Genomic DNA, 22,080 nt, shown 5'->3' with positions numbered 1-22,080 from the left:
ACGAGACGCATCAAGAAGAAAATGATACCATTCCACATCTGGTTGGAGAAACACGCCCCTGTTGATCTTTCATCTGAAAGCAGTGAAGACGCTTCACTGGTTGCCAAACAGGAACCGACCTCTGTACTGCAGGAGACAACAGAAAAGGAACAGCCCCTTCAGTCCGGCACTGAAACTGTTGAAAAGCTGAACACTTCTCTGCCTGAAGAGGATCGTGACCAGAAAGATTCCTTAAAGAAGGAGATCTGCACAGAGGAACCTGAGATTTCTGTAATGCAACCGGTCACTGAAAAGAACAACATCTCCAAACCACAGAGGAAACTGGATCAGAAAGGAGAAAAACAATCCAAGACTAAGCGCATCAAGAAGACACCACTGTTGTGGAAATCTTTTCCCGAGCCTGATGCCTGCGTGGATTTATCATTTTTTTCTGAAAACAGTGACATTAATAATGGATCTCTGCCGGAAAACCAAAGTCTTCAAGCAGGTTTGCCCAACAGCGGAAAAAAGATGTTTTGGAAAATGCTGCCCAAGTCAGAACCTCACGTAGATATACAATTTTTTACCGAGAATATTGAAGCCCAAAGTGTTTCATTGCCAACGCAAGATCATGATGTGGCAGCTTCCTTGAAAAAGGAAAGCTTTTCCAAGAACACCGTGATTCCTTCAAGACAGCTGGTCACCACCAAGGAATCCATTTTCAAACCACTGGAGCAAAATGAGCAGAGAAGTCCATCTCCTGGAAAGACAACAAATCAGTGTACGTGTGTTGCTAAATTTAAGGACACTGAACTGGAATATATGGAAGTACATAAGTACTTATTTAAGCAGCTTGATGAGATGTTCAATGTAAATCAGAAACTGAATGCAAAACTTCAACAGCAGAAGGATCTGATCAGGAAAGGACTCTCAGAGAGACGACAAAGAAATAATTCAATGGTTTCTGTTGAAACTCAGACTGATTTTCAAGGAACCCCAAAGCAGAAAACAGTCCAGTACTCATCTGCTTCAACTCAAACAGAGATGGATACACTGGAAACCTGTTATCAGCTAAAACCAGTCCGTCAAACGACTTCAACACAAACGGAGATGGATACACTGGAAACCAGATGTCCAGTCAAACCAGTTTATCAATCAATTTCAACCCAAACTGAGCTGTTTTTATTGGTAAGAAAACAGCCCTCTCAAACGGAGCTGAATGGGCATCAGGATCAGGACAAGCTATTCAAGAGATCAGCAGGTAAGAACAGGAGAAAGTCAGGAAAGAAAGCCGCCTCTGTACTGGAGACTCATAGCAATGAAAAGGTTTCTGGAGCAAACAGTGACCAGCAAAACATTTCAGTACCAGAGATAGTTGGGGATGAGATTCAGACAAAAGAAACAGTGATCAGTAAACCACAACAGATCACTGAAGAAACTGTTTCTGAACCCCAACATAATGGAGACCAGGAAGATCAGAAAAAGCCATCGAAGACATCCAGACATAAGAACAAGAGAAAGGCAGCATTAAAAGCTTCCTCTGAATTTGAAAAGCTCAACAAAGACAAAGTTTCTGTAGAAAACAGTGAACAAGTAGTTTCTATACTAGGAACAGCTGGAGAGCAGACAGCAACAATTAAAAACAAGATTCAGACAAAAGAAACAGTGATCTCTAAAGACCAGCAGATCACTGAAGGAGAAACGGTCTCAATAACCCAACATAATGGAGACCAGGAAGATCGGAAAAAGACATCGAAGACATCCAGACGTAAGATCAAGAGAAAGGCAGCATTAAAAGCTTCTTTTGAATTTGAAAAGCTCAACAATGAAATCGTTTCTGGAGAAAAAAGTGAACAGGTAGTTTCTATACTAGGAACTGTTGGGGATCCGACAGCTTCCATAGAAACCAAGATTCAGACAAAAGAAACAGTGATCAGTAAACCACAGCAGATCACTGAAGAAATGGTCTCAACAACCCAACAAAATGGAGACCAGGAAGATCAGAAAAAGACATTGAAGACGTCCAGACGTAAGATCAAGAGGAAGGCAGCATTAAAAGCTTCCTCTGAATTGGAGACTCCCAATAATGAAAACGTTTCTGGAAAAGACAGTGAACATCAAGTAGTTTCTACTCTAGAAACAGTTGAGGATCCAACAGCTTCCATTATAAACAAGATTCAGACAAAAGAAGCAGTGATCAGTAAACCACAGCAGATCACTGAAGGAGAAACTGTTTCTGAAACCCAACAAAATGGAGACCAGAAAGATCAGAAAAAGACATCAAAGAAATCTAGATGTAAGAAAACGAGAAAGATGGCAGTGAAAGCTGAACTGGAAACTGGAAACCCGATAGAGACAGAACAAAACTTGGTCCAAAACACCAAGACACCAAAAACAGATTTAGAAATTATACCGGAGATCCCCCAGACAGCTTTTGAGGAAATAGAGACAGAATCTTGCAAAGGTTCAGAAGATGTAACGGGTAAAGTTCCTGTAGTTTCCACAGAATCAGAGGGTGGTCTAATGGAAACACCGAGAACATCCTCTCCACAGGTAAACGGTACATTTAAGGAAGAAGTAATCCAAACAGCTCAGGAATCAGAGACTCAAGCAGCTGAAGATCCAGCGGAGCACATCATTGTCTCTGAAGAAGAAGAGATCCCCACGAAAAAGATGTCACTGTGGAAGCGTTTGAAAAAGGCTTTATCTCCAACATCTCTGTGCAAGTTCAAAAGCAGATGTAAAGTCCATCCAGCGTAGACTTCATGTCTCCAGTATATCAGATTTAAAAGGGCGGTGGGGCCAGGTGTGGGCTGGGTAATCGGCGGTAATTTAGAAAGAGCTGCTGTTGTTAATTGGACATTTCAATATTAAAAAGCCAGGACTGCACAGTGGGGAATGTCTCCCTGTGTAGCTGTGGGTTCACTCCGGGTGCTCCGGCTTCTCCCACATTCAACAGCATCAGCACTCACGTTCATCCACTGTTAGAGTTTTAATTCTAATTCTAAACAGAAAATAAGAAAACCTCATTTATTAATTAAAGGGAGATTTGGGAAAAAGAAAATGTAAACAACTTGGAACAAAAACAGACTTTTAGAAATCTAAACTTATACAAATTAGGACAAAATCTGAAAAATATTTATCTTTCTGGTCAAGATATATCTATCTATATCTAAATCTATCTGTCTGTATAGATAGATATATAGATATATCATGTGTAGATGATATATCTACACATGATATATCATATCATGTGTAGATATATCTATCTATACAGATAGATATATAGATATATCATCTATACATCTAAATCTATATAGATGATATATATAGATATAATCTCTCTCTCTCTCTATATATATATATAATTGGGGCCTGCCCACAGCAAGCCAGTGCGATGGCATTAACCTTTGACCTAATGATAATAAAAAGGACTACAAAAATGCCATATCTTTAGTTCTAACTAACACTCAGTTAAAACAGAGCTTCCATTTAGAACTACTGGCTGTTTAGGCCTGTAAATAAGGGATTTAACCCAAACACTGTTAGGCATTGGATTAGTGTGGGCATTTAATATGAAGCTTATGTTTATTTTTCAAAATAAAAGCTTTCATATTCCCCTCAGCTTAATGCACCACCGTAGGCGGTGCAACAATATTAGAATGCATTATCTTCTTCTCTCAGGTCCATTAGCATTAGCCTTTTAGCTTAAATAAGCTATTACCTATTTTTCTATTACCTTGAATATTTTTACATCAAGTAATTGCTTTCATGAGCATATGACTGATTTAATCCAATGATTCTTATACATTGGATGAGTGTGGCCCTTTGAAATGAAGCTTAGCAAAAATTTCAAAATTAAAGCCTTGACAATTTTTACATCATGTAATTGCTCTTTTTGGCTTTATGCGACTGGTTTATCCAAAGCACTCTTACACACTGGATTAGTGTGGGCATTTATAATGAAGCTTTCTGCAAATTTCAAAATAAAAGCCTCAATATGACCCTCAGGTCAGTGCACCGCAACAGGCGGTGCAATAATATCATTCTGCATTATCTGTTTCTCTCAGGTTAGGGAACTGCACAGCAAGGAAGTTTATTAGTATTAGCCTTATAGCTTAAATGAGCTATTACCTGTTTTTCTGTCTTATTATCCATGTTTAGTATACTGAATGGAGTAAGTAAATTACAGAGAACATTCTAATGATACCCCACATGTTACTGAAAGTATTTATACTTATATTAGCATTTTGGCTAACTTTAGCTTATACACTAATTTCAACATACTGAATGGTGAAGGTGCATGTTAGTTAACATGCTTGTGACTCTCTAAGGGCTATTGACTACCATTCAGCTTTCTTTAGCATTGATGCTAATTTTTAGCATCAGAACGCTGGGTCCAAACCGACGGGCACACTTTGGCAGGCCCCAGTTAAATTTCTTCAGGAATTTTCTAGTTACAAACTGTTCTTCACTATTGTGGGTGTGCTGTGAGGGTGTCGCAGTTGTGGTCGACTCGCCGCTGACATTTTATAGATAATCAGATTAGCTGATTATAATTGATACATTTTGATGTATCAAGTGTGTCTTTGTAACACAACAGTGAAATTACATTTTAAGAAGTTTTTCTTTTTTCTAAATTTGTGCTAAACTACGTACTTACTGCTCAATGGTTTAACATTAATTAATACAATTAAATTGCCATTCTTTAATTAGTTACATTTTGCTGAGGTTTATTGAAAAGAACATTTTAGTTGTAGAGAAGGTTCCTATGATTTTGAAAATGGCATTTTGCATCTTATATTTTATTTAGTGAAAAAATTGATATCTATTATGGTGAGCATTTCTTTTTGTGGATTTTTTCCCATTGTACACTAAAGGCATATTTCTATATAGCAATATGGTTTTGACTTCTTCAAAAATGGTAATTTCCTACTTAACCACAGATCATCTTAGACGTCATTAAAGTCCAAATGACCAGGAAATGAGCTGTAACTTTGTTCCTGTAGTTGTGCCCCAGTACATTCTTTTTCCTAAATAGTCAAAGTTAATGGGCTCGCACTGCTTTATAGGGTCATCAAATTAACATAAAATGTCCAAACAACTCTGGCTGCCTAAAACAAGCATTGTGCTTCAAAATTAAAGACCTTCAATTGGAAAAGCTTTTCTTTTCGACAGCTTCATGTTATTAAAACTAGGAGTAGTGATACGTGCCTGGCAGCCTGAAAGGTCCCCATTTTGTACTGCTCATTTTTGTCGGAGGAAAAAATGTAGCGTGGCAGCACGTGGTTTGGAAACAATGTATAAATCCATTCCTCTGCTGTGCTCTCCTCAGACGAGCTGCAAAGAACTTCAATTAAAGCGAAACACAGAAAGCACGGGAACACTTTGAAGCATCCATGTCTTACTGTCACTGTTTGGCATTGATTCTTGTATCTTTTTGTTCTTTCAGGGCCTTGGGGCAGAGAGTAAGAACCTTTACCCTTTCCTTCTTCCTGTCATCCAACTGAGCACCGACGTTTCTCAGCCGCCACATGTCTATCTGCTAGAGGATGGGCTGGAGCTTTGGTATGGATATACATGCAGTATTCACACATTTATGAGTCCATGGAAGAAAACGAGATTCCCTGAGGCAGATCTTTATGAAGTACTTAGTGATCTCATTTCATCCCTTACACACACGCCTACACGTGAATACTGTGGCTGTCTTCATTTCTGCCTCTTTTCTCTGTAGGGTCTATCGATGATGAGTCTTCTTTGTCTTATCATTCCTTGGCCTCATTTACTGGCTAATGTTTGCTGTCCCGTTTAGAGGCCAGTTACAAACAGTTTACAGATAAATGTTGCTTAATGACCTTGCTGTTGCGAACATGGAAGAAACATGAAAGTTTCTTCCATGTTCTAAAGAATGTATGTCGTTGTTCTCTCTTTTTGTCTTTGTCAGCCGCATATGTCTCTCCTGTTTTTTATCCTTCCTGATGACCAGCACTGCTCTGTATGCATTTATTTTGTTTACAAAGACAATGTCATTTTCTCATTCTTTTACCTTTCATGGATTATTTCCCTGTTTGTCTCCTCTTCAGTGTCTCTCCTGTTCATTTCTTATCATAGTTAGTGAAACTTTACACAACTTAACAATACCTTTTGGGGAAAATGTTAAACATTGGCTTGTGAGTTAAAATGATCGAACATACTTTGAAATGGAACCCCAAATTAGAAGTACGAAAAGAAAATGGGACAACAAATTGTTCAAAGGTCAAAATAATTACTAAGTTAATGATGAGTTTCAGGGGATCAGAAATGCTGTTAACACTAGCTAGCTGTTAACATATAATGTCCAAACAACTCTTTGCTGCCTAAAACAAGCAACGTTGTTTTAGGCAGCAAAACTGCCTAAAACAACAAGCTGTTAACAGCTGTTAACTTTCTAGTAGTGCAACAATTTACAAGATGGTTATGAGGGCTATTGTAAAAACGTCCCTCAGAGTCTTACTGGAAAGTAAGGCATAGTTTTAAAGGTTACAGTTTGCCACAAACACACTGACTGGACTATAAAGAAGTGAAGCAACATTTTGTGGACCGATGAAAGTAACTGTCTTTTTTTTTTTTTTTTGGTCTAGGGGCCACATACATTTTGTCACTCCCAAACACTGATTTAAGCCAGAGTACACTTTGAATCATGGTGGCTCAGGCATTCTGCAATAGGAACATTGTATTCTTTGATGTTAGACCTATTTATTCCAAACCAGGAATTATTGATGAGTTTAATTGTATAAAATACTTAAAGAGGCTGTTTTTCCTTATGGTGTAGAGGAACAGCCCTTATATTGTGTGTTTTAGCAAAAATAATCCAAAACCCACCTGTAATGGAGCAGCAAAATGGCTCCTGTCCAGTAATTCCTCAATCAACGCAATGCAATTTGATGAACTTCTTTTATATTTCTTTAAAAATCAAAACATATGTGTAAGTGGGAATAATCTTGTAATTCCTTTATTTACTGTTATGTTCAAAACTGCCACCTCTATCAAAAGAACCTGCAGCACAACAAGAAATCAGCATGAGCCAGGAAATTGCTGATTGGTTCAATCTTAACTTGTTTAGACCCTTGTAATATGCATGGAGAAAAAAATGCAACTTTGGAGAAGACAATTCAGAAGATATTATTGGAGAACAAAATACATTTTGAGTGAAGAGATTTGAGAACAGCTCTCTCATGTGCAATAATTGGTCAGTTTCTAAGCTTAATAAGTTATATTGATAATCATAATTGTGAAGATTTTTTTGTCTCTCCCTATTATTGACCGGCCCAAATATTAATGACATTTCAAATCTCTCTGATCTGAAAGCCTTGTAGATTTTTTCATAACTACTTTTGTTTTTCTTCCAGTAAAATGAAATTAAAAACATCAGGACAATCATCAGGACCAGATTAATATTTCATTCCTTCGTCTTTATACTACTTCGTCTTTTCACCTCCTTGTTGATTTTTTTATGTTTTTGCCACCGGTATGATAAGCTCTCCTTCTACATTCTGTCTCTGTAATTTGTCCTGCTGCATTTCTCTGACTTGTTTTCTTTTTGCCTCCTCCAATATGTATCTTCTGCATATTTTTCTCACGTCATCTTCCTACTTTCTGTTTTAATATTCCTTATCTGCTTTGTTCCTCTCATGTTTCCCTTTACTCCTTAATATGTGTTCACCCCCATTTCCTCCCTCTCATTGTGTAGGCTGGTGACTTTGGAGAACAGCCCAGCCATTACTCCGGAGCTGCTCAGAATTTTCCAGAACATGTCAGCTTTGTTGGGTGAGCTGACAGAAGATTTCTTTAGTTTTCTGATTTATCCAACTGGGTGTGTACGAATGGTTTGTTTGTCCTCAGAATATTATGCATTAAATCATATAAATTAAATCAGCAGAGGGAGAATTAAAAAAAACTAACAATATTAGCAACAATTTATGTAACTGAACAATTTTTGGAAGTAATATATTTAGAACAGTTAAAGACAAATATTTACATAAACTGTTAAAATATACATAACTTATTTTTTTCCTCCCATTGCTGGACATTAAGTCAGATAAAACCTTTTATGGTTTTTGTTAATTAGAATTAGCAAAATTAACTATGTTGGCCAAAGACCAGAATAATCAGCAAAGATCATTTTTAATTGTTCTTCAAATTAAGTAGTTGATTTATATGTATGATTTGTTTAATTTTTTTTTTATTTACATTAGAAAATTGCCTAAAATTAATTTAAGCACTTTGAACCATTTGGAAGCTTGAACTTCCATATCATTTTCACCTGCAGTTTCCCTAAGTGTTTAGAAATGTAGTTATAAGTGTTTGAATTTGAATAAAGTTTTAATAATTCCCCCTCTTATTATTTAGGAAATATAATTCATTTTCATGATCTTATCTGACCTAAAACAGTAAGTTTAATCTGATTTTTAATACCAGACGGTCTGGAAAAAGTGTTTACATGCTTTCATATGCAGATATCTGATTTCAATTATATATAATTAAAGATGAATGTTTTTATTTTTCTTTATTTATTTATTTTTGTAATTCAAAACAAATACAAGACTTCTTTTCACGGGCAAAGAATCTCACCCATTAAAATGTTCTTATATATTTACACTATAACTGTTGAGGTAAGCTGAAAAATAGTTTGTCATAAACCTAATTATATAATTTTCTTCGTTTGGCTATTATTACTTTTGAAAATCACATTACTGCCTCAAGGCATCTAGCCTCATACTGTAGGTATGATCGATTTCATTAAGCTGCCTGGATGATTTATCATAAGGACACCACATGCATGTGTCTCTCTGACCTTCAATGTTATAAGGGACACTAATTTAGTATCAGATTGCAATAAGTCAGACTAATACAACAGCTGTTTTGGCCTTATTGGTTTTACTCTAGCATCCTATCACCGACTGTGTGGACTGTATAGACTCCATAAGGCACAGAGAGCCAAAGGGCTATGGGTGGTAGTAATGGTGGAGGAGGGAATTAAAGAGGATCAAGGAAACGAAGAGGTTGATGGAACATAACAGGAAGGCGGTAGATGAAAACGAATTCAAGTGGCAATGGTTGGAAAATCCATGAAGAAAAGGGAGAGGTTATACGTACAGATTGGATATGGATGAATGGTAAGATACGTAAGGCCCTTATCTTCTGCCTAACAGAAACCATTTCATTTTTATTTATTTATTTTCTGCAAAGCATCACTTTAAGTCAGATTAAAATGTAGAAACGAAAACCGAATTGTACACAAGCTTTAAGGAGACAGAAACAACTGTAACTGAGGAATCTTTGCTTAAAGGTGTCTATAATTCAGCACAAGCTGCACAGTGAGAAAAATAAAAAGATCTATTTATACTTGAAAGAAGATTTTATATATATAAAATAAGGCACAGTTAGCATTTATATATTCCTCAATCACTGAGAAAGTGGGACCTAATTGGCTGTATCCTCACGAGTGATGAAGATGTTTAAAGATTCGGTGAACACTAATCAGCTGCCACATTAGCCTTAAGTGTTTCTGATGATGAAGTGAGAGATGGTTGACAGTGTAGTTTTAGGAAGAGGATGTTGAACTTTAACTAAAGATTAAATGTTGCAGAAGATATCTTCAGATTTTTTTGGCATGAAATTCAGATTTGATTGCTATATTCACCCCATATATATATATTCAAGGCCATATTAAAGCTTTAATATGGCTTTAATATGTGTTCAGTGTTATTACAAAATACTCTGAGAGATCCAATGGTACCACCCAAGTTTAAATACAGATTTTCACTCATTTGTCCCTTTGTCCAGATGCATCTGGAAGATAACCGTTGATTGGAATAAAATGTTTTTTTCCCTTAATTTGATAAATTCTTATCAATTGCCTGCTGGTTACAAACCCATATCTGATCTTATTTTGGTTAGTTGGCACATCATACATAAGAGAGGGATTTAAAAATGTGTTTTAGGAAGGGGAGAGACGCGAGGAGCTTTTTAGAGAAAACTGTTTTTATAATAGGGTGAGACATGTCTTCTTTTGTTGTTCTGAAGCTGAAAGGAAGAGCAAAGTTCTCATCAGATAACAGGAAGGCTGAAAATTGTTAAACATATAGAGACACTGTTGTAGCAATGCTAACGACTTGTGTGTGTAACAAGAGCTGTAGGTAAAATTGGAGGATAAATCTGTCAGTTTTACTGAGAAAACATACTGAGGAAACTTTTGTTTTGACTTTTGTTTTAGGTGGTTGGGTGGATGTTAGTGATATTTTTTAGATAACCTTTCAGCTATAATTGACTTTACCAGAAGTTATGGTCTGCCTTCTCTTCATATGGTAAGAATATCATATGGAAAAAGAAAATAACGTATCTTCTGTAAAAAGTTGCAATAGACAAAATATTGTGTCAGCTTAGAATAGATTGTTTCCTGTTCTTTATGCCATTTTTGTCTACATACTATGGCAGCAGGCAATTTCAGAAGCCAGTACATAGTGACAGTTCAATTTAAATGTTACTCCAGGGTTCTTGTTGTGAAAGGTTGTTTCAGTATCTACATCCACAAAAGACCCAGTCTTTCCTGCATCAGCTTACCAGTTGTCTTGTGTCACAAAGTGAAGTGGGGTACATAAAAATTAGTTTTTATTTTCAAATCATATTTTGCATTCCTAAAAATATATCTTGTTTACAGAGTCGTTTTCTGCAAACCATTCTCACTGTTTGAGAATTCAGTGCATGCATTGTTGTGGGCTATTTATGCTGTTTACTTGGGGTAAAAGAGTTTCACGGTGTAAAATCAAGTATAAACTTATTTTTGTTGTGTTTATATCTGCTTCTATTGATTTAGCTAGGCTCCTTTATGATGTTTGTCCTGTGATGTTGGTCCAGGTAATATAAATGCCTTGCTTTGTCACAGCCGAACATGTCTCATCACTCTCTGGAAGATAGTCATGCTGTAACAACACATCTTTCTGGTTTGAAAAAATAATGTTCTTGCCTGTCAGTTTTATATTTGAACCCATCACTGTCATCTTGGGAGACATACTCAGAATTCAGTGCTGGTGCTCATGAACAACAGGTAGCTTGTGATAGAGCAAAACAAAAGAGTCAATCACTATGAAAGGGAAGGGAAAATGAGACATGGATTTTAACATTTTTGCAAATGAAAATCAAGTACTAAGGTCAAGTACACTCTGCACTCCAAATAACAAGCAAACTTGAATTGATTTTCTATTTGATAGATAACTTCCTTAGTTATTTTAAGTAGAATTTTGAATGTAGTTGAAAAGGCTGAATGGCTGCTGTACTCTTGAGCTGCAGGAGTAAAGCAGATGATTTATGCCGATGTGAATAGCTCAATTACATATTTTTGAGCCTGCTAAATTCAGGCTCTTAGATATTCTACTGAGTGTCAAAAAAATATTTTTCTTTCTTTATGATATGGCTCCTGTACAATTACAGCAGATTGTCAGCAATTAATGCTTTTTCCACTTGACTATTTTTCTGTCTCTGTCTCATATTACTCTGAGAAACATTATGCTCTTCTGGTTGATTTTTCACATTTTAAGCACGTTAGATATCTTGAAGATAATTAGCTTGTCACTTGAGTTCAATGGACATTTCAAAGCGGCAGGGATAAAAGATAATAGCTTGAAGGTATGGTCACAGGTCAAAGTAAAGTAGCATGCCATTTTAAAATGAATATTTTTCACACCGGGGAGTAAAAAGAGTAATTTCTGTGCTACACGTATGCATCTCCTTGCATAAATTTAGAAAAAGTTATTTGGAAAATCAAGTTTTCTGGTTTTAGTGTGTTTCTCAAGCTCTAAAGCTGTCTCCCCTCATCTTTGGCTGCTTTTTACTCAAACATCCGGTCGTTCATTCTTTTGGTCCGTGGAGAGCAGTGGAGAGATGTGGGCCATTGAGAGAGTTTTGGCTCTGAGGAATGTTTCCACATGCCAGGTACGTGGCCTGGCCTCTCTGATAACGAGCCCTGTTCCATCACTGCTAACTGTGCACTGCAAATTCCCTGATTAGAATGTCAGGAGTCTTGCTGCGATTAAAATGTTAAGCTTGCTCTGTGCTCTGTTTCCCTAACACTTGGCTCTGAACTACGAGATGTTTGTGCTGTTTAAGTGAAGCAATTGCTTCTTCTGGAAGCCCTAATGAAATGAGCAAATGATGGTTAAAGTGACATTTTATTTTCACTCATGTCTCATTGATATTGCCTGAGGGCCCAGGAAAGAGAAATGACTAACAGATTAATATGGCAAAACTAAAATTTAGAGTCTTGGACTTTTTTCCCCAAAGGCTATTTCTGTGTGATTCTAGCCAAACCTTTTTAATTTTTTAGCCAAACCTTTTAAATGAATACATGTTATTGTTTGTCTATTAAATTGCAGATAACAAAAATAGCGTACTTTTATATTTTCTACTTAAATTACAGTGTGGAATTGATCAGAGCATAGCATACTCACCCTCCTGTGATCAATAATGTTTACAGCCAGGGAGCATCTGAACTAAAGGCATCTGAAGCTCTCCCACTTTACTGCCCGGCTAATGTGCTTCATGGATCAATTTAGACATCCTCATTAGAAGACAACCTTTTTATTTCAGGCCTCTCTACTCAAAGTAATGACTACAATTACAGCTACCATAGAGATTGGATGTGTTCAGTCATATTTAACGCAGAGACTGAGTTATCTGCTGAAGTTTAATTATAGGTTAGCTAAAATAAACTTAGAATATTTGACTCTTTTTTTAACACTTAATATGCAACTGATTTTATTGCATTCTTTTGAAGGTCGACTTGTGTGACTTTTCTAGTAGTTTATATATTTTTGACAGGTTAGCTATTCGTTTTTAAGTAGACTTTTTAATTATGAATAAATGTGTGCACAGTTATAAGCAAGACCTTTTTTTATTTTTAGGGTTATTTTTATTAATCACCAAAGACTATGGTCTTGGATAAGCCTAAAAACAAAACAAGAGAAAACAAAAACAAAAAAAAAAAACTCAAACATTGATGTTTTTGAAAGCAAAAGTTAGGTTTTCTTAGAATATCTTTGGTCAACTATTGTTGTGCAGAATTATTCCACAGCTAAATGAAAAAAAACTATAAGTCTCATCTCACTTTATTTTTATCTAAGTGAGAATTATAAACAAACTGGAAACCTTCCAATAAACATTTCTGACTTTAAAAGAAAATTATTGAACAGTACAGAAAGTGTTCTTTTCAGTAACGGGGACAAGCCTACTTTTTATAATTTCACAGTTTTCCTTCACTGTAAATCTCCTGTTTCAGAACTGCCAATTGAGGAATGGGGCCTTTACTGACTAGACTTGGATGCATGTGATGGAACAATGTCCTTTATAAAAATCCTTCTTTTTGAAAATGGCTGGTTTCTTCCTGCACCACTGCTTCAACAAAATGTCTTCTTAAAAACTGGAATTTGATGTGGGAGTTTATTTTTGAGTCCATATTCAATCCAAAAAGATCCAACTAACTCATCTTTAACACCAGCCCATACCAATACCCTACCTCCACCTTACTGGTACCTGACTCAAAATGGATCTCTGTGGAATTACTGATCCACCCACAGGGGCCCATTCATTTGGTCCATCAACAGTCACTTTTGTGTCATCAGCTCATAAAAACTTTAAAAATCTGTCTGCAGATATTTCTTGCTCCAGTTTAGATGCTTTAGCTAATGTTAGTTGCTGAGTGGTAGTCAAGGGTCGGCCTTTCTTAACATGGCCATGTCTCTAAGCTTTGGACATCTTGTCCTATCTAATCCAGGTAGGTTGATGGCATTATGGAATACGACAGAACTGGCAGATAATGTCTCCCTGCTAGCTTCACACTTGATTCTTCTCAAATCATTGGCAGTTAATTAGCGTCTTTTTTTCTATACATTTAATGTGGCTCTGTTGATTAATTACAACAAAACACTTAATGGTTCTGTGATCATCCCCCAATATCTCAGGAATTTTGAAAGTAAAAAGAAGGCTAGAGGTTATTAGCCAAGGTTAGTTTTTTCTTGTTTTAAATCATAGGATTTCCTCTTGGTATCAACAATATTTTTTGCAAGATGATAATTCAGTTATGTTGACTAGTTGGGCCCATATTTTAAAACCACTTAAGGATAGAACAATCTTATAAGTGTATGACCTCTATTGTGCTTATTTACAAGTTCATCAGCTGCTGGAATTGAGCTCTAATTGCCGTAATTTCCCGACTATAGAGCGCACCTGATTGTAAGCCACACCCCCTACATTTTTAAAGGAAATACATTTTTGTACATACATAAGCCGCACCGGTGTATAAGCCGCATGTGCCTACATTGAAACATGAGATATTTACAAAGAAAGACGGTACACAGAAGGTGTTTTTAAAGTTTTAATAATATGCCGTAGCTTTTCTTTCTGAACAGCAGCAATATAGCAAAACAACACTTACAGGGCTGGTTTAAATAACATACGGTTAAAAGTCACGGAGAGCCGTCATCCTCTTCCTCCTGTTCACTGAAACCATGGAAGTCTTCTTCCTCAGTGTCTGTTTCCTTCTTTATCGGTCAGCTCGATTGCTTTTAACTTAAAAGCTGCATCATATGCATTTCTTCTTGCATTCTCCATGATGAGGGTCTGTTCAAGCTAATTTTATTCATGCACAAAGCACAATTTTACATTAGTCTTCCTCTATAGATATATTCCAGCTGTCTCACGCTTACCTTTTCTGCTCCAGCGCCCCTACTGGACATTAGAAAAAATTCATAAATAAGCCGCATCGTTGTATAAGACAAAAGTCGCGGCTTATAGTCCGGAAATTACGGTACTTTATTTTTATGCTATAAATAGAGTAAATAATTATTTTCCCGCTGTTAATCGCTGTTGGTCTTTTTAGATATTCTCAGTAGTATATCAGATTATTACTAAGCCAATAGCTCGGTTTAAATGTAAAACTGGTGTAGAAGACTGTGAGTCTGACAGGGGCTAATTCTAGATATCTCATCAATCGAATCTTCCTTGAGACGGACTTTTAACAACTGGAATATAGAAAATATGAAACAAAGTAATTGACTGGGGGAAAAAAAAACTAACAAACATCTATAAATAAAAATGTAGTGAAAAATAAGGTTATCCATTTAAGTTCAATTACAAATACTTTTTTTATTCCAACCCTAAATGATGTTTGCAGTAATCACATGAAAGGTTTTCTGTTAGGCTGTCACTGGTCCTCTACAACAACAGATAATAAAATTCTGTTCAATTTTGCATCTCCGCATGCATAGAAAGTTAAATGGCAATCTGTGCACTGTCTACCAACCATTTTTAAGGGCTTTTAAACTCCAGATTTTGTCCATTTGATTTAACTTGGCAAATACACTTTTTGTGACTGATGTCTTCATTTATCAACAACACCATAAATTTAAAGCAAATACTGGTTTGCTGGATGATCATAATTTCAGCATTTTTCTTTATTAAACACTGGAGCTACCTCCAAGGCTCTTATCAGTCATATGCGAGGCTCATTTTCTATTTAAGGTTCATAACCAAAGCAAATTTGCACAGCATATGCCCAGGGCTATGAAATATGTTCTGACTAAAGCTTAATCAGGGCTTCAACAGCTGCTGTTGTGACTACTACTGTTATGGGACTTTGTGTGTACTTGTGTGGAGAAGGATAATGTGGTCTGCCTACCCTGCAGAATCTGTCAACTGGCAAAAAGGCCGTTTAGCCTTTTAAATATTTTGTACATGGCCAGAAAAAATATTGGCAAAAAACATGAAAATAACATAAGAAAACTGAATGTAGACGCAATGAAAAATGTTATAATTTACAACTTTAACAGAGCACCTCCTCTCATCCTTAAGGCCAAGTTCAATCACCCTACAAAGGAAAGTCTATTTTTCCCCTGTATTTTTTTATGCATTTATTTATTTTGGGTGATCCATATCTCTTAATGTGAGCATTGTAGTACATGAACAAGTACATAAATATTCAGGTTGATTTTTCAGCAGTAATTGACAACAATCCAGAATGTCTTATCAATTCTAGGCCTCAGTGTTCCGACTTGCCTCAAGCCCCAAAGCAGAATTTTGTTCATTCCCCCCCCCCCCCCCCCATTTATTACAAAAACTTTAAACTTTCACTTATTTTGTGTTCACACACAACTTTTTCCTCAGATGATATTGCTTCAGTTTGTTCATTGCTTATCAACAAGAAATATAAGGACAGCTTTATTCTTCCAATAAGGACAGGTATCTGACAGCTCTCACAATCATTTACTTATGTTCTCTTTTGGTTTTTGAAAAAAAAAAGTCAAACATCTCAGATATTTTTTTTGAGAAATATTTTTGATTGCAACCATACAGCCTTAGTTGAATTTCATAGAAGTTATAGATGAGATCTCCACTTGGGCACAGTATTCTGTTATTTGTTCATGCTCCTAATGGAAGTGCATGGTCTGCCCCGCATTTATGTTTGGACAAATAAATGTGATCGTGTTTCTAAAGTATGGTTCAAATTTCTTTTCTTTAGTATTCATATGTTTTCTTTTCCTTGTGAGAGCCATGGCGTGCATCAATACTTATGGTGTTACCACCTGACATGCTCAATGTGCAACACAAAGTAGAATTAGTTGGTATGAAAAATTCTTGCTGAGATTTGTTAGTTTTTTACTTTATGTAATATTTTTTACTTTATGTAATATTTTTTCTTCTTTCAACACTCTAGTTTTTCTATGATTTTAACCAGAGTAGCCTTTTAACTCTGTCTTGGATATTGGCTCTCTGCACCCTCGTAATTGCCTGTCCGTTTGTCCCAATTGGAGCCTTTAGGGACTAATTTGTGGCATCTCATTTGAAAGCAATATTGGTGGAGTTGAGATGATGTTCTACCAACCTGTTGCAGTTAAAAATGTTCTTGCTTGTGGGAGACTTTCAGCTGAGCTACTTTAAGTGTTGACTTAACAAATATTAATAATAAAATGCATCTACAATTTCACCAATATTTGTTTTGTAATATTTTACTCGAGGCTTGTTTTATATCTAGGTTACATTGACATGGCTCTGTTTTTCAAGGGGGAATTATTATACACCCTAAATCATGAGTAGTTTTTTGAATACAAGAATTGGGTGAAATGTTTTCTTGTGTATTTAAATATGTAAGTGAACTCCACAATACACATACTTTGTGTTCAATTCCAATTAAATGCAGTCAAGTTGATTGGACCACATTTCATAATATGGATGGACGATTAACTAAAACACACAGCCAAAATGACACAGGAGTTTATTAAGGCAAACAAGTGGAAATGTTCTCGACAGGCCAAGACAGTTAACCAGTTTTAACAAGTGAACTAAACTTTGGACAGAAAGGCCAACAAATAAACATCCACTGCAAGGCACTATAGTAATGGACATTAAAAAGGAGGACACTCTGTCTCTGATGTTCATATTTTCAAGACTTTAGGCTGTCATTGTCAGCAAAGGGTTTTTAAAAAATATTAGAAATTTATGAAAAGTATGAACTCGATTGTATTGCTGTTTTGGTAAACAGCAATACAATCGCTGTTTGTATTGCTGTTACATAGCATAATATTTATTATTATGCTATGTAATAAATATGCGTTTATTACATAGCATACTTCCTTGGTTTAAACGTAATTAGGATGAATGATTGGGACTTGGACTGGGTGAAAACAGCTGCACACAATATATTAGTTGTTTACCTGTCCAATAACCGCGGCTGGCCTTGTTCAGCACCTGGATCAGCTGAGAGGCTTTTTTTCTTTTAACTTACCAAAACTCAATTTGTCAAAGTGTGGCTTTCATGTTTTTCTCTTTACTCAAAAATGCTATACTTTCTACCATTTCTGCTTCAGAACAGAACGCTGCTCTACAATGTCCTTACTGCTCATTTAAAGTCGAAGACTTTTGTGCTTGCTTGTCTGTTTTAAATCCATTATTGTGCTCTTTTTGTGTATAGGCACACAAAATGTGTTTACTCTAATTTGGCTTCGTACTCTGAGTGTAATGTTGAATATTCATATAGACTGATGTGCTGACTAAATAGGCCCTGGAATGCTTTGCATACTTGACCAGATAACAGATGGTTGCATACATTACCCCCATTAAGGCTGACAGCCGGTAGAGGAAGCACATGGCATACATCAGCATCAAAATCATCTGGGTAAACCAGCACTGTGGTCCAAGTGGGCTTGTGATTCACGACTCACCATGGAGATTTTAATCTTGTGTACACAAACCTAATAAGCAAGTGAGCTGTTTGATCAGGATAAGGCTCTTTATGATGGCTGAGTTCAGAGGGTTTGGCCTAATCATGATGACTTTTAAATTTCTAGTTGTGAGATGCAACTTTTTTAAAAAACATCTTGTAAACATTTTCATCTTCTTAATTATGTTTTGCGCCTTGAGGCATTAAGTATTTCAATTAAACCTTTGAAGTTATTAGTTTATTTTTTTTATGCAAAGTTAAAATGTTATCCTATCACCTCTAAAATGAACTCTGGATTTTAAGAATTCAGTAAACAGCCATGAAACGTTTAGTATTGTTTATGAAAAGAGCAAAAATTCTATTTATGTCAACATGATGTATTGGCTTTCACTCTGGGCTTTTGTGAAGTTTTCATAAAGTTTTCTAAGCGCCTCCTGTCACCCCGTGTTACTTCAAAGCTACTCATGAAAATGTTGGTCTTGGTGAACGTGTGCAATTTTATCAGACTGTCGGGTTTGTTTGTGTGGTAAGATTGTTGGCTCCCATTTGTCAATCTTAGGATCAGGTCTTCTTACTCTCTTTTCCATCTTAATCCCCCTTAACTCTCTCACTTTTTTGTAAACATTTTGACAACAACTCGTGACTACTCACAAGCAAATCTTCAACATGACTCCATTAGTGCATAATTTCTACCTGATTTTCACAATATATCAGCTACTACAATGGACAGAGGAAATAACAAGTTCATGTCATCATCTGGGAGGAGGTTACTGGTTTCTCAGTCACAAGCTGGTTGCAAACCTGAGGCCAGCAGGTGTCAGTCAGTCAGTTATGGTAGATCTGAAATTTGGTTTGATGACCTCAATATGAGAAGCTACAGACTGATAGGAGGAACCAAAGAGCTCTGTTACGGTAAAGAAGCCATTTGTTTGTTAAAAGTTTATGAAATCTATTTGTTCTATTTGATGTTTGTTATGAATGACGTATAGTCACAAATGAACGACGTAATTAGTCCAACGTTTAGAAACTACAGCGGCTGTAATGCGCCACAGCAAAGGTAAACAAAGGTAAAATAACCCGAACAGGTGATCAACTCAAAACCACTCGTACCTTTTTACTCTCTCTCTCTCTCTTTGTGGTTTAAGCACACCTGTTACCGTGGCAACCGCCTGCAAAGATTACGTTAAAAACATAACATTCAGTCCGTTACGATATCAAGTTTCCAGGCTTGATATTTATTTCTGGATTATTAAACAGCGCTTCCCTGAACACAGCGATGGTTGATTGACTAGCTGTACTTTGTGCTAGAGTGGCTAACACGAGGAACAGTTTAGACCAAAGCCTTTTCTGCTAAAATAAAATCTTTAGTGTGTGTCAGATAAAGTACACATTGCATATTGATCTGTTTAGCTAACGTAAGACTGTGTAGCAGACAGGCTTCAAGGTGTAGAAGTTGTGTCAGAACTGCTATTATGCTGTACTTAGCTAACGAGAAGCGTGTGTTTGTGAGACGGCCACCCACGTGACCACGTAGAATGTGCATCAGCCAATGAAAAGCGGCCCCTCTGGTAAGGTCCATCCCCCTTAACTCTCTCACTTTTTTGTAAACATTTTGACAACAACTCTGTTGACTACCGGTAACACAATAAATCTTCTCTTTTTTGTGGTTAGTCATGTTTTGGTCCCGGTAGTTTCTCTTTGTATCTCTTAGGGCTCATAAAACCCAGTAATTTCTGTCATCAACGTTGTACATTACACTGCAGAAGTATTTTGGTATTTAAGTGATAGACCAACACAGAGCAGCATGTGGTGTTCATTTGTATTCAGCACCTGTGAGTCAGTATTTTGCACAACCTCCATTCTCTACAAGTCTTTTGTGGTATTGTTCCACCAGCTTTCTACATCTACAGACTGTTTTTTTTTGCCCATTATTCTTTGTAAAATAGGACAGGCTCAGTCAGCCTCGATTGAGAGGATCTGTCAATGTGTTAAGTCTCAATTAATTTGGGTTCATTCTACCAGATAAATATGGTTTGATCGACATTATTTTATTGTAGCTATCGCTGCATGTTTGTCGTTATCCGACTCTTTTCCTCAATAATATCCTTCCAGTGTTGATCTATCTTTAGCTCCATTCATCTTCCTGTCAACCCTCACTAGCTCTCTGTCCCAAGGAAAACATGCCTCTTTAATAGCCTGATACTTCCACCACCCTGTTTTACTATGAGGATAGCGTGTTCTGGACGGTGGTGTGTTTTTGGTCAAACACAGCATTTGCATGAGGGCTAAATGGGTCTATTATTTTCTGAGAAGGGCATCTTCTTTCACTTGTTTACATTAATCATTGAAAAATGCATATTCTATTCTTTTAGAATTTGGAGAGTTCTGATGTAGAGGTACATATCTGATTATCTTTGCAAAGAACTTTATAATAGGACTATACTTTCTCAGGCCATCTTATTCTCATTGCACCTACTTCATTTTTTCTGTGTAACAAGAGAGGCTTTTCCATTTGTATGATAAACATGGAAGATTTTAAAATGTTGACTGTTTCCATTTTCCTCCTTCTATTACCAGGTTTAGAAGTATAAAAGAGCACTAAAGCTCCCTGTTCAGTACATAGCATCAAACAGCATAATCACACAACGGTGAGAACACACTTGTCAGTATTACACAACTGGTGGTTCAAGAGTCAATTAACATTTATTGTAGAGCTATTTTACTACGCTCACCTCAAGCTATTGGACGACACTCTTCAAAACTGAAAAGCAAAATCTGTCCACTTCATAATCTACTCTGTAATTGTCTGGTGTTACCATGAGGACCATTTATTTCTTGATGCATTTCCAAATTCTTACGTTTTTTTAATACTAGTTTTAATACTATTGCTCTATTAAGAAGTGCACCAAACATGTTTTCACCACCCATACTATTCAGCCATATCTGATGTCTTTATAGGAACTAAGAAGATATAGGAACAGGATTCAAAGTATATTTTCTACATTTATTGTTCAGGATTTACTTCCTTGCAAAACATAAAGTCATTAGATTTAACATATTGCTTTTGAGGCATAGCAAATGAAACATTGACCAACATTTGATGTGGATGATTTTGGTGATGGCTCTTATCAAAATGTCAAAACCATTTTAATGGCATTTTGTAACCATCTTTCTTCCACTGAATTAATAGTTAAATATCGGAAACTAAATATGGTCAACGTTGCGTGTTCTTCCTTCAGCAACAACTTCCACACTAAAGAGTGCTGTTGGTGCAACTTACCGTGGTGTGATGACAAAAAATTAATCATTTTAGTTTTTGATCGGCTGGCAAAAACTCGGTTGGTCAAACTGAAAATGATCCAATTCCAGTGTCAGGTCGATTTCTCTATGCACGTCTTTTTAATGATACGCTTTCTGATTTTTTTAGTTTTGTTCTGTTTCATTATGAGAGAATTATTCAGCTTTTGCTCCCGTTATCTGTCCAAGTTAGACCTGGTGTTTATCAGATGTTGCAATGTGCTTAAGCATTCATACAACCTTTTCTTGGCAAATACACATATCCTAGCCAGCAACCAAGGTTTTATTTTCTGTGTGTTAACATGAAGCTAAGTTCTTGTTAATGGATTCTTACAACCCTTCTATTTGTCCTGGCAGCTCAGCAGCTACTTGAACTTACTTCCAGGCATGTGAAGCTGATGCTACAATATTCATCTGTTGCATCATGGTTCCATCCAGTATTTCTTTTACTGCTTAATTATGTTCAAAGTTGTGCCTTTACCAGTAGATGTAGTAGTGTGAAACAGATCTAACATTCAGAATTAGTTATTCAGCTAATTCTGTTTAACCAAATCACT

The 22,080-nt window shown here is 36.3% G+C and overlaps 1 protein-coding gene across 3 annotated transcripts in view; it reads left to right on the top strand.

Annotated features, from left to right (window-relative positions):
* Nucleotides 1-22,080, top strand: part of ipo11 (importin 11) — a 109,879-nt gene that overhangs the window by 56,835 nt on the left and 30,964 nt on the right. For all 3 annotated transcript variants that reach the window (XM_044111193.1, XM_044111194.1, XM_044111195.1), the window contains exons 21-22: nt 5,432-5,547; nt 7,709-7,785. In XM_044111193.1, coding sequence (XP_043967128.1) covers nt 5,432-5,547; nt 7,709-7,785 — 193 coding nt within the window. The remainder of the gene's footprint in view (nt 1-5,431; nt 5,548-7,708; nt 7,786-22,080) is intronic.

Source organism: Gambusia affinis, linkage group LG03 (assembly GCF_019740435.1).
Source record: "Gambusia affinis linkage group LG03, SWU_Gaff_1.0, whole genome shotgun sequence".
NCBI lineage: Eukaryota > Metazoa > Chordata > Actinopteri > Cyprinodontiformes > Poeciliidae > Gambusia > Gambusia affinis.
Note: the sequence above shows the minus strand (reverse complement) of the source record. Positions and strands in the feature narration are given on the sequence as shown.